The sequence below is a fragment of the Moschus berezovskii genome, chromosome 4 (genome assembly GCF_049115385.1).
Source record: "Moschus berezovskii isolate FMDL1 chromosome 4, NW_MosBer_1.0, whole genome shotgun sequence".
In the NCBI taxonomy this organism is placed as follows: domain Eukaryota; kingdom Metazoa; phylum Chordata; class Mammalia; order Artiodactyla; family Moschidae; genus Moschus; species Moschus berezovskii.
In genome coordinates, this window is record NC_142463.1 from 11,021,251 (window position 1) to 11,033,976 (window position 12,726).

A 12,726-nucleotide genomic window follows, 5' to 3' on the forward strand; every position below is an offset into this window, starting at 1 on the left:
CCTCTGCAGGGGGCACAGGTTCCATCCCTCATGTACCACAACTAAGACCCAGTGCAGAAAAAAAAAAAAAGGGGCTTATGGGGTCTGGCTGGGGCTTGGAACCCTAGCTTCTCCACTTACTAGCTGTATGACCTTGGGCAACTTGTGGCCTTCTAAAAATGGTATTACTGTGCATTAGATAATGCATACGAAGTGTTCAGTGCAGTGATGACACTTGGTAAGCACTCATTAAACGGCACCCTAACAAGGTTTACATGGTCTTTCTAGCCAAATCCCCCACCATGGTGGCCAAGAGCCCAGGATAGCCCATTTTAGGAACATCTGGGATACTGGTCTGCTTCTAGATTTTGCTACAGACAGTGGACTCAAAAATGATTCTGAAGGAGCCTCATTTGCTCCCAGGCTTCCCAGACTCTCTGGTCCACAGGGAGAAGTATATTCCTGGATTAGATAAAATCAAGGTAGGGCACAGGACTCAGCAGGTCTCCACACCCCATTGTAACAAACTTCCCAGGGCCGAGCAGAAAGAAAACAGGACATGATTGGGATTTCACTCAAGAATGTGTCTTTATTGAAGAATCTGTAAGAAAAAAAAGATGGATCCTCTGTAAAAAGAGGAGATGTTGCCTCCAAACAGCAGGGAGGAATGAGAGACCTGGGTGGTTTCCCAGAAGTCAGTGTTTCTGGCGTGACTGGCTCCCCTTTCCTGGCAAGCACTAGAGTGTATCACACTCCAGCCAGCAAATCCGACCCGCACCCCCGCCATCTTCTCCTCCCTGTCCAGTGAGTCCTGGACTCCCTACAGTCACTCACCAATGACTTTCCGAAGACCCAGGTATAGGTGTGCGAGGTTTGCCTCTTAATGGGGTCAAAGTGGCTTCTGCTTTGGAAAATTCAAACAGGAATGTAAAATGGTTTGAGCTCCTTCTAGTCCAACCAAGGATGACTACATCCAGCCCCTTTGAAGGGAAAGGGGGCAGAGAATTTCCCTCCTGAATGTGCACACTTGTAGGTAAATGGACTATATCACAGTCTGCTCTTTATTAACACGGAGAATGGAAACAAGGTTAGAAGAATATATAACATCCGTTAAAGAGTCACTGAATCCTCGAAGGCCGGAGGAGCACTGAGGCTTTCTGATCCAACAAGTGCTCCTGCTGGCTACGCTGAAGTCCTGGGATGGTCATTCCTCTCCAGCTGGGAGGTTGTCCTCAATCCGCCTGATGAACCTCATTCGGATTTCTGTCACACCGTCTCCTTTCAGGGTGTCCTGGACAAATTTGGCTTCCACAGCCATCTGGACCTGGGGGACAGCATGAAAATGAAGGGGCAGCTGCTTAGCCACGGCCTCTGAAATCACTAGGGATGCAGCTATAACTGCCTCACCTAGAGCAGCCTAAACAAGGGGGCTGGTTTCCACAAGGACAAGGTTGCTAGTTCCTGTGAAAAAGGCAGTGGCCCCGACCCAACAGGAGAGACTTAGCAAAGAACACTCGCAAATTAAACTGTCACCAGATAAGCCAATCTGGGAACGGATGCTCCTGGGCTTTGAGGGCTGACAGCACCACCTCCCAGCCTAAGCAATGAGGACCAACATCACGTAGAGATCTCCAACTTGGATCCTATGCTTAGCAGCATCACCATTTCCAGTAGTGAAGTAGCAGGTGAGCTCTAAAGCCTTCTTTTCACTCTCATTCGTTCGTTCAAACATTTATTGAGACCCTACTACCTTCCAGGTGTCTCAGAAGGAAAAGAGCTGTACTCACCATCTCCAAGGCTCCTCGCAACACCCCACACAAGAGATTGGAATAAATAAGGGATGAGTGGTTATCAGGAAGTTCTACGAAGTCCACCAAGGGATTATTTTCCAAAATGAGGGAGAATTCGTCACCAGCTGGGCTCCAATTGGTGATGCTTGGAGTGATGCCCAAGTACATCTTGAATGCCACCTGTCAGGAGACACACAATGGCACTATGGGAAGAGCAGGAGGGGCTGTGCAGCAGGGAAGGTGATGTGATGGGACCAGAAAGGGGACTTAAATGGCTCTGGAAAAAAACTGGGGCCTCCACAAGGCATTGAACCTTCAGGTATTCAGGGCAAAGAAGGAAAAGCAACTGTGCACAACTCCACACCCCCCTCCTTCCAGTGGGGCTTTAATCCACAGGGATGCTCCCAACCATTCTTCCCTTCGTCATAAACCACCAGGAAGGCTTTTTGGCCCAAACAGCTGCCTCGCTATTCTTCTGGAATACTAAGGGCCTCTCTAAGGGAGAGGGTGGGAAGCATTGCCCTCCAGTGACAATTCTTCAGCATGGCCTGGTGGCCCAGGATAATGACCTTGGCAATGACATCTGCAGTTTCCCGAAAGTCATGGCACCTCCCGACGTTTGACCGTGCCAAGAAATCTTCAATCAGTCGGACTCCAATGTTATAGCCCCTGGGAAAGAAATGAGAGAACCGACTATATTATGGGGTCTGAATGTCTTATGTCTGAATGTAATGCTGTTGGTGGTCACGGGACACTGAGGACAATCCCCAAACCTCCCAATAAATAAGCAGTGGAAACAGCACCCGAAGTGTTGGCTATGACAGAGGACCCTGTTCTGGGCTCTAAGGGACCACGTAGATTCAGTGTGCTCAGGAGTCCCATTGCTGTCTCTCCCACAGAGGAGTTCACTCACATTTTGTCCAGCTGTTTATTCACATCTTCATCATTTTCATAGTCCTTGCAGAGCTGGGTAACTAGAGCCCCGTAGGTCAGGGTGAAGAGCTCAGAGCTCTAAAAGAGATTGAAAAGGCAGTCAGGAGCAAGCCACACCAAAGAGAAAGTTTGGTGAGAGTCTAGATCAGCCTCAATGCAACTGGCAGAATTCAAAGGAAGGTTACTGGTGTCCGGTGGGAAAGAGCGTCATCCTCTGTGGAGCAGTCAAAGACTCTGGCTCCCTAGAGTCAATGCGACAGGGCTACAACCAGGCCCACTAGAAAATGGGCTGGGAAAGGTGCCTCATCCACTGAGCAGTCACCCTTCCAACACACCGAGGTGACTTCTGCTGACCCAGGACCTCACCACAGCTGCCAAGCCTAACTGCACTCCAAAGGCCTCATCTAGGAGCAGCAGAGGAGCGGGGAGGAATGAAGTCCAGATGAAGTCCACTGCACTAGTGATGACCCCTCTAAGTCACCAACAGGGGAAAAACTAATGTTCCTCTTGACTCAGCTAAAGTGTTTGCAGCAAAGGGGTAACTGAAGGAAATGTAATCTTTTCTGTGCCTGGAACACAATATTGACCTGGACTGGCTTCTATTACAACCACAGTTAGAATCACAGAATCTCTTTCTCAGATAAAGAATCCTGTCACTTACCTACCAAAAAAGAGAGATGGGAAGGTGAAAGGAACAGCAAATACCAAGACTATAGAATAAAAGCAGCAGGTTGGAGCAAAGGCATTATCAAAGTTAAACAAAGTGAGAAACGAGTTGACATCTGGGTCAACGTACTTACATAGAAATAAGACTGAAAATCAAGTGCCACCCAACCAGTCCCTTCTGAATAGAGGCTTGTTAGACTTGCAGCAGAGCACCTTTCTGTCTGCATGTCTTCTGGGGAAGAAAGTATAACTAAAGTCAAAGCCCAGACTCCCAGGGCCCATTGTTCCTTACCTCATCCTCATGGCCTGGTGATGAGGTCAGTGCAAGAATAGTAATGCGAATGCCTTTTGCTTACATACTGCATTCTATTTTTCATTATTTCAGTTTCCACTCCACACTAACTCTGTAAAGCACAAAGGGCAGGAACTAATCTGGTTTTAGAGATGAGGAAACTGAGCCTCAGAATGGTTCAGTAATTTGTCCAAGGACAGCTAATTATTGACAAAAGTAATTGAGGGGACAGAAACCAGAAGTTTCTAAGCCACTGTTCATTCTGTTCACTGTTCCCCACAACTGCAGTATTAATCACCTGCCCCCACAAAAAAACAAAAGAGAGCTGTACTATGGAGTCAAAGAGAATCAGCTTCTAAATAAGTAAGCGCTCTGAATTCAACTAAAACAGATCACGGTATCTCTAAGATCAGCGTATATTACCAAGTATGGCAGTTAAAGGGGAGCTATTAAGGAGAATGATTTTTAGTAAAGTTAGGGGTTTGGCATTAGAGTGGCCTGGGCATGAATGGATGGAGACAGTCCAGCAGTAACCAGTCCATGGAGTTGGCGCTGCTGCATTAAATCAGGAGAGCTTTCCTTGCATTATTAATGAGTCCTTGGATGGAGAATCCAAGAGCCGTGCCCACCATGATGCCAAGTAACATACATATCACGATGTTATTAAGTACTTTACACATGCAGCAGCCCCCAATTTATCAATAAGAAAAATCAAGGCCCTAAACACATCTGTCGGTGCTCACAGAATCAATAAGCCTGGAATCTGGGAATGGAATATGACCCAGACTCTCCACAGCCTCTCTTAATTTCTAAGTTTATCTCCACTCAATTATGAACCAAGCCTGTGTGGAAGAGCTCATGACATAAACTGTGCGCGACAACTTAAACGGTCTTCAGATTTTAAAAACAGGAATGAGCTGTAGTGTAGGAAAAACTTTTCATTCAAGGTTTACTATGTACCAGGAACTACCCAACAGGAGGGACACAAGCAATAAAGTGACTAAATAAATGGTTTGACAGACAGTATAAGAGCTCATTTTCACGGAGGAAAATGAGCAGAAAAGATTAGTGAATATTTATGTTCACCTCTATGTGTATGGGGGGGTGTCAATTTTAGACAGGGTAGTTAGAAAAGGCCTCATTAAGATGATGGCTGTACAAAGACCTGAAGGTAATAAGGGAAAGCCATGAAGATATGTAGGTGAAAAAATTGGAGGCAGCAAGTGTAAGGCCCTGAGGTGGGAGTGTGTCTGCTATGTGTGAGACACAGCTAGGAGGCCAGTGTGACTAGAGATGAGCAAACCCTAGACAGAACAGAAGAGGAACTCAGAGAAATAACAGGAGGCTGCAGTCTGAAGACCCTTATAACTTAAGGTTCCACGGTACCATAAAGGTCATATAATTCAACTAGCCCCATTGCGTCACTGAACATAAGCACATTCTTCCTCCCAACAGAAACATGAATCTCTTGTGCAAAACTTCTACTTTCAGACTGTTTTAATTACGTTTAATAAAAATGATCATTAACATTTATAAAACTTTTAGAGTATCTTCACAGACAGTTACTTATTGATCTTCACAGCAACCATGAGAGGTCAGCAAATAAACACTATTTATCCCCATTTTACAGGTGATAGGTTAAGAAACTGAGACTCACTCTTCTTAGTGCTGAGCACTGTCCTGTAAAGTTATTAAGTCATCCTAAGTCACTGTTTAATCTACCTGAACATCAGCTTTACCCAGCTGTACAGTGATGACAACATTATCTGCCCTTCAGGATTATCAATGAGATACTGTGTGTAGACTGCCTGTTGCATAGTACCTACTCAAGAAGTAGGTCCTGTAGGATTTCCTTGGCAGTCCAGTAGTTAAGACTCCACACTTCCACCACAGGGGGCATGGGTTCGATCCCACATACGACCAAAAGAAAAGAGTAGATGTTGTTATTTTTGTTCTTAAACTGCTTTTCTGTGGCGTGGTGCCAGAAAGCACTCTGAACTAGGGTCAAAGAGGGAGATTCTGAATCACTATAAAGAACTTTAAAGCAATTAGTAAGGCATATAGAAGGATACAGGGTTTATAGTCAGAAGACCTGATTCTAAGTATAGACTTGTCACAGGCTGAAAGACTTTAGCTAAGTCACTTCACTCTGCTGAACTTCAATCTTTTCCAACAAAAAAACTAACAGTGAAATCTGCCATGCCAATCACAGGGTTGATGGAAGGGGAGGGTCTAATGAGATAGTGACTTAAAGATGCTTTGCAGACCAAGAAACCACAGGAGTGATTTCATGCTGGCAAAGTCAAGTACTTCAGGCACCCTGTGCAGAGTAAGTTAAGCCAAGCCCTACACTCAGGTAAACTACTGCATTGATGGTTTTCAGGCAGCTTTGCAGTCAGTGCACCAAACAAAACATCAAAACTTCTTAGGAGGCTAACCTTTGGACTAAAGTTCCAAGATACTTATTAAGAGTCATACTTACTATTTTTGTCAACACAAATAATCCAGTGTGACTGCCCCGCAAGATGCTAGGGAAGGAAGGTCAGTAACAGGACTGAGTCCCTCCCTCTTCGTCACTCTCCAGCCTCCTGTCACAGAGGTTCTGAGGGCTGCTACTCACGTTGTAACTCACCTGAGCTCTGGAGAATACAGTCACAACACAAAAAAAGGGCAGGCCTAAACACACAAAGGTTAGTTAATATCTTTACTAATAAGAATGCCTGTGTGGTGACCATTTTGTAGTGTACAGTGTTAGGTTGGTGCAAACGTAATTGTGGTTTTACACTGTTGAACTCTGCTGTTTGATACTGGAATACATTCTAAATAAATGTGGTTATGTTATACATCATTTTAATGTGCATTTCTCACTTTATGATTTTTTGCTAATGACACTTCTTGATGTTTTACGTTTAGTTTATTTTATTATTTTTTAAAATATTTATTTATTTGGCTGCACCAGGTCTTAGTTTTAACATGTGAGCTCTTGGTTGCAGCATATGGGATCTAGTTCCCTGACCAGGGATCGAACCTGGGCCCTCTGCACTGGGAGCTCAGAATCTTAACCACTGGACCACCGAGGAGCTCCCTTATGTTTATTTTAGACTAGGGAAACGATGTTACACAAAAAGCAAATTTGAGCGATTTTCTTATTCAAGTTGAAAATGGGTCATAAAGCAACAGAGACAACTTGCAACATCAACAATACATTTGACCTGATAAATGTATAGTGCAGTGATGGTTCATGAGGTTTCGCAAAGGAGACAAGAGCCTTGAGCATGAGGAGTGCAGTGGCCAGCAAGCATGCAACGACAATGACCAACCGAGAGGACCATCAAAGCTCATCCTTTTATAACTACACTAGAAGTTGCCAAAGAACTCAATGTCAACCTTTCTACGGTTCAGCATTTGAAGCAAACTGGAAAGGTGAAAAAGCTCAAAGGTTAATTTTTTAAACTTTGGGTGCCTCATGAGCTGACTGAAAATCAAGAAAATCGTCATTTTGAAGTGTCATCTTCTCTTACTCTATGCAACAACAACAAACCATTTCTCAATCAGATTGTGATATGTGATGAAAAGTGGATTTTATATCACAACCAATAACAGCCAGCTCAGTGGCTGGACCAAGAAGAAGGTCCAAAGCACTTCCCAAAGCCAAAATTGCACCAAAAAATGGTCATAGTCACTGTTTGGTGGTCTGCTGCCTGTCTGATCCACTACAGCTTTCTGAATCTTGGCGAAACCATTATATCTGAGAAGTATGCTCAGCAAATTGATGAGACACACTGAAAACTGCAACCCCTGCCGCCGGCGCTGGTCAACAGAAAAGGGCCCAATTCTGCTCCAAGACAACGCCCGGCCACATGTCGCACAACCAGCGCTTCAAAAGTTGAACGAATTGGGCAACAAAGTTTTGCCTCATCTGCCACATTCACCTGACCTCATTCAACTGACTACCACTTCTTCAAGCACCTCGACAACTTTTTTGCAGGGAAAATGCTTCCACAACCAGCGGCAGGCAGAAAATGCTTTCCAAGAGTTTGTTGAATCCCAAATCACAGATTTTTACGCTATAGGAATGAACATGCTTATTTCTTGTTGGCAAAAATGTGTTGATTGTACAACCAAAAAATGTGTTGGTTCCTATAATAAATATGTGTTTGAGCCTAGTTATAATGATTTAAAATTCACAGTCCAAAACCGCAGTCCAAACAAAAAATTATGTTTGCACCAACCTAATAACATCAAATCACTATGTGCACATGGAACTAACACAGTGTTGTAGATAAACTATACTTTAATTCAAAAAGAAAAAGGAGGCCGGGACTTCCCTGGTGGTCCAGTGCTTCCATTGCAGGGGGCATGGGTTCAATACCTGGTAGGGGAACTGAGATTCCTCAAGCTGCTTGGTGTGGCCAAAAATAAATAAAGATAGTGAAACTGATGTTTATAGCAATGAAGACACTTGTCCAAGGTCACACAAGTAAGCAGTGAAGCCAGGGCTCAATCCCAGACACTTCTATGCTCCTGGCATTGTATATTTTTCAACCTCTCTCATAGAGGACTGCTTCTCAGGGTTAGGGACGAGGACTTCAACTCTGCATTTCCCACAATGCTTTGCACAGAGCTGGGACCCAGGAAAAGTTTGCTAGACAAATGGGTTTGTTTCTGTTTGCACAGATTAAAAGCAGAGATCTAATTACTTGGCCATATTAACCATTTAAGTTTTGGAAGGGTTAACTGGGAACACAGCAATTAGCAGAAGGCTGGGCTGATTGGGAAATGGACTGCTAGAGGGGGAGGCTCCCCCAGCAGAAAGGCATGAAGGGGAGCATGTCAAAACCAGTTGGCTACAAAGAGGATCATGTGACAAGCCTCAGGTGGGTACCAATAGGAACTGAATGACAGGATGCACCAAGCCTTCATGTCACTCAGTTAATACAGATTGCCTAGTGCCAAGCATCATTTTAGGTGCTGGGAGTCCAGCAGTTAACAAATCAACCCTTGCTCTCGTAGAGTTACATTCTCATGGGGCGACTATAAATAAACAAGTAAACACATAATTTATATTGAAGTATTTTAAATGAAATAGTGCTTGAAGAGAAACACAGTAAGAGGATTGAGAACTAGTCAGGCGGTCAGGGAAGCCTGTTATGAGGAGGTGACCTCTGGGTGCCTGTAAATGAGGTGAGGAGGAGCTAGACACTCTCTGGGCGAAAGGGTCCAAGCAGAGACCACAGCAGTAGCAAAACTCCTGAAGCAGGAGTGCACTGGTGCCGGTCCCTAACTCCCTCAGTTCATCAAAACTACATGAACACTGAGGGCTGCCGGGTGGGGACTGAAGGTTCCTGCCAAAACTGCATTAAAAGTTTCAATGTTGGTTTCAAGTTCTAAAAAAAGATACGAAAAAGAGTTAGATATGAAAACTAAACAGGAAGACTTCTGATATCTGCTCACAGAGGAAAAGAAGAGGAAAATAAATATTTATGATGTCCCTTGCATCTTACACTGTTATCTCACTTAATCCTAGAAAGGCATTATTTCCCCATTGTATAGATAAGTAAACTGAGGACCAATCAGGATTCCAACAAATATCCATGCTTTTTACAATACATTGGGGGTCACCAACCTCCGGGATCTAAGGCCTGTGATCTGAGGTGGAGTTGATGTAGTAACAGAAATAAAGTGCACAATTATGTAATGAGCTTGAACCATCCCCAAATCACCCGCACCCCCACGCCCCATGGAAAACTAGCAAACTGGCCTCCATGAAACTGGTTCCTAACTCCAAGAAGGTTGGGGACCGCTAACCTGCATGACATTATTGCCTAGAAAAACACTCTTCTTCCTTTTTCTTCGTATTTCCTCCAAAACAGGAATTCTTTACCTATGATTCACAGAGTATTATTGAGGGCCCACAAGTTCCCCCTAAATTTTACGTTTGTCTATTTACTATTCCTGGGGAGAAGATCCACAGCTATTATCAACTTTTCAAAAGAGATCCAACAGAGAAAAAGTACAGTACTACTCTGGAGTAACAGGGCCTCCTGCTGCCCATATTTGGTGGCTGTTCCTGGCGTAAGATACAAAGGTGTAATGGAAGTTTAGTCATCTTCTGTAGAGTGTCAACAAAAGGCCGCAGATCTGCCCTGCATGCGACCTTCAATAACTCAGTTTGTAAATCGGAAAATAAAGACAAATGGGGAATTCTAGAGGAAGTAAGAAGATGCCAAAGAAAAGAAACACCTGTCAAGAAATCCCCTTAGTTTGGAGAAAAACATCATCCACCTTACTTTCCAGGCCCAGCCCCCATCGGCAACCAAACTTTCTAGGATAGACAGTGTCCCACTACTTCCAGGACAAGAAGGGAGCCTGTCCCCCTTCACCAGAGCGGGACCACTGACGGCCTACTCTGGCCCACCCCTTACTCTCTTGCTTTCTGGTTAAATCAGAACCTGAGCATCTCACAATGCCCACGGCACAGTGTGGGTGATATTACAGTCCAGTAATCTGAAGCATTAGCTTTGAAGTCAGAGAGACATGGGTTCAAATACTAACTCGTCTTAGCTGTAAATAGGGGCAAGTTATGCAACCTCTGAATTTTAAAACGGCGATACTATTATCCACCTGACGAGTTATTTTGCGGATTAAATGAGATAATAGGCGTAAAGTGCCTGGCCCAGTGCCTAACGCGGTAAGAGAGCAACAGTGGGAGCTACTCTTATTGTCGCCGTCGTTGTTGGTCTCGTACCCAATCGCACTCAGGTGGCGGGGGAAGAGGTCTTCGAGCTTCTCCAGCGGCCCTCCAACCTGCCCCGCACCCGGGACGCTCCCAGAGCTAATCTCCGCTCTCGACCCACCAATGAGCCCCTTCCTTCCCTCCAGCGGAACCACTCCCTCCCAGGGCTGGTAGAGGCGCCTTTCCAGTTGAGACTTGCACCCCGCACTGGGCCCCTTCCCCAGAACACCTCCATTCCGCCCCACCCGCCGAGGTCACACGCTCCGGTTACCATTTTCTTGCTCTCGGTGCCACGGTTCGCCTGCCTCGACATGGTGCCGGCCGCCTTACCCTGCCTCGCCACAGACCCGCTCGGCAACCCCTCCCAACACTGCTCGACCCAGCTAGCTGCCCCCTCAGCGTTAAGGATTGACCGGCACCGACTCACCGCGCCTGCGCCGCTGGCCGCGGGGCACCACGGGACTCGTAGTCCGGCAGGCGAGGGTAATTCCCGCCCAATAAACGCCGGACCACAGCACCCAACAGCCCCACTGGAAACACCGCCCCTTAGTCCAGCCCGACTACAACTCCCAGAATGCTCCGCGCACAGCGGACTCTTGGAACATGGCTCCCTATCGCCTGGTTTATGGCCGCTGGGTGGCGTCCGCAGCTTGCAGGAATCCTGTGTCATCTACACAATTCTTCCCCACCCTGCCTAACCCTCACTCTGTGATGCTCCGCAAATTCCTCCCGCCGGGGATGGTCTTGGAAAGTCCCTCTTTCAAACTAGCTTCCTCCTCTGTTGCTGCAATTCAGAGCCAGAAGCTCCCAGAAAACTGGCCATGGCTCCTACACAGATCTGGCTTCTTCTTTACAAAAATATTTGATGACCACCTACTATGTGGCAAGCATTTCACCAGTGACTTTCTCTTTGAACCGTCATCTGTCCCCAAGCCCCAAAGGCAGCCAGCACCTGCATCCTACCACTGTGGCCTCCTGATGAAATATCCAGTCTGATAAAGTTCAGGTCAATTTCTCCCTCTCTCTCTCCTAGAACGAGACTGGTTCCCAGAAAAGAAAGATCACTGGCGTTGGTAGCAGCCAGTTCTGGATTTTAATCCTAGCTTTGCCATTTTAGGCAAATTACTGGCTCTCTCTGTTGTTGTGAAGATTGGTGAGACATGTATGCAGAGCACTTGGCATTCCCTTTCTTTCAGCCACTCTCTGAAAACACAGCCCAGCAAACAGGCCCCAGAAATACGAGGGGAATGAGCTGGCCACACCCTCACCCATCACCAAGGGGAAGTCCTACAGTCCCTGACCATAGTTGTTTGGTTTCAGCTCCAACCATCCCTGCCTGACTAGTCAGTTCTGAGAGGACTGTGCTATGAGTCCCTGAGCCCCGTCTCCTGACTTAGGCCTGGTAGCCTGACTGGCAGCTGCATTCTAGCCCCTAGTCTTCACCATGACAACCAGCCTGACCAGACTTGAGCCATCCTGGCTGGGGAAGGCTGGGGGGCCCAAGCTGCTCAGCCTGAAAACCAGTACCCAAGATTCCCCCCAGTCTGTCCCTCTTGGTGCAGAACCAATTATTATTATGCTCTTCTGCCTGTGGCACAGACATGCTGGGGCCTCCCTAGAGGCAGTGACCTTTGACTCTCTGTCCTGTATCAGTGCCTGGACTGAGGGCTCTGGGAAGGAACATGAGGGTCAGTTGGGGGTGGGGATGAGAGAGCAGGGGTGGGCTAGCCCTCAGAGGCCAGCAAAGTTAGAGAAGAACCTCCTGCATTCCCAGGAGAGAGGACAGCTGAGGTGAAAGCTGCAGTTGGCTGGCCTGTCTGTTGGTCTGGACTCCTCCCTGCCGGCTGCCCTTGGCTGCCCACAGAAACCTGAGTCACAGTCACAGCCAGCCGCTCGACCCCACCCAGCCTGCTGTCAGGCCAGGCGGATCTGGAGAGATTGAAGGCGGAGCCTCTCCCTGCCCATCTTACAGCCTCTGGAGATTCTTCCCCTCTCTGCCTGTGATTCCTCCTTTTGGCTTCTTTTTCTTTGGGACTCCTCCTCCAAGAGAGAGTCACCAGTCCTGAATCAAGGGTGGGGGCGGGGTCCATTTCAGGCTAATCTAAAAGATCTCCTCCTGGCTCCTTAGTGATTTCTTCAAGGGCTCTCATTCCCAACTCCCAGTCCTTCTCCATCACCTCTTGGGGGCCAGGACATTAAAGAACAACAGGCACCCCCCCTCCCCAGCCTCACCCTGGCTCCTTATCCCAGGAAAATAACGCAGCAGGGATAGTCCCCCATCCCTAGCAGGAGCACTAGAGTCCCCCCCTCCGAGAACCCAACAGGTTGAA

The 12,726-nt window shown here is 46.7% G+C and overlaps 1 protein-coding gene across 2 annotated transcripts; it reads right to left on the minus strand.

Annotated features, from left to right (window-relative positions):
* Nucleotides 1-542: 542 nt before the first annotated feature.
* TRAPPC3 (trafficking protein particle complex subunit 3) lies at nucleotides 543-11,066 on the minus strand. 2 transcript variants are annotated; one of them, XM_088835136.1, is made up of 5 exons: nucleotides 10,824-11,066; nucleotides 2,683-2,780; nucleotides 2,339-2,438; nucleotides 1,767-1,949; nucleotides 543-1,303 (listed from the first exon to the last, which is right to left on the minus strand). In XM_088835136.1, the coding sequence occupies exons 1-5, from the start codon at nucleotides 11,064-11,066 to the stop codon at nucleotides 1,184-1,186; spliced, it is 744 nt and encodes a 247-aa protein (XP_088691262.1). In that variant the 3' UTR covers nucleotides 543-1,183. The 2 variants fall into 2 exon arrangements, with proteins under 2 accessions (XP_088691262.1, XP_055259019.1); XM_055403044.2 differs by having other exon boundaries at nucleotides 10,668-10,830.
* Between the last annotated feature and the right edge of the window lie 1,660 nt (nucleotides 11,067-12,726).

Bases quoted from the DNA above. Each gene is read 5' to 3' on its own strand.
- TRAPPC3 (XM_088835136.1), bottom strand. From the start codon at position 11,066: ATGACACAGGATTCCTGCAAGCTGCGGACGCCACCCAGCGGCCATAAA. The intron at 2,781-10,823 runs GTGAGTCGGTGC...AATCTCTTTTAG, and splicing joins CGGCCAGCGGCGCAGGCGCG to AGCTCTGAGCTCTTCACCCT. The intron at 1,304-1,766 runs GTGAGTACAGCT...GCTGTCCCCCAG, and splicing joins TGCGAGGAGCCTTGGAGATG to GTCCAGATGGCTGTGGAAGC.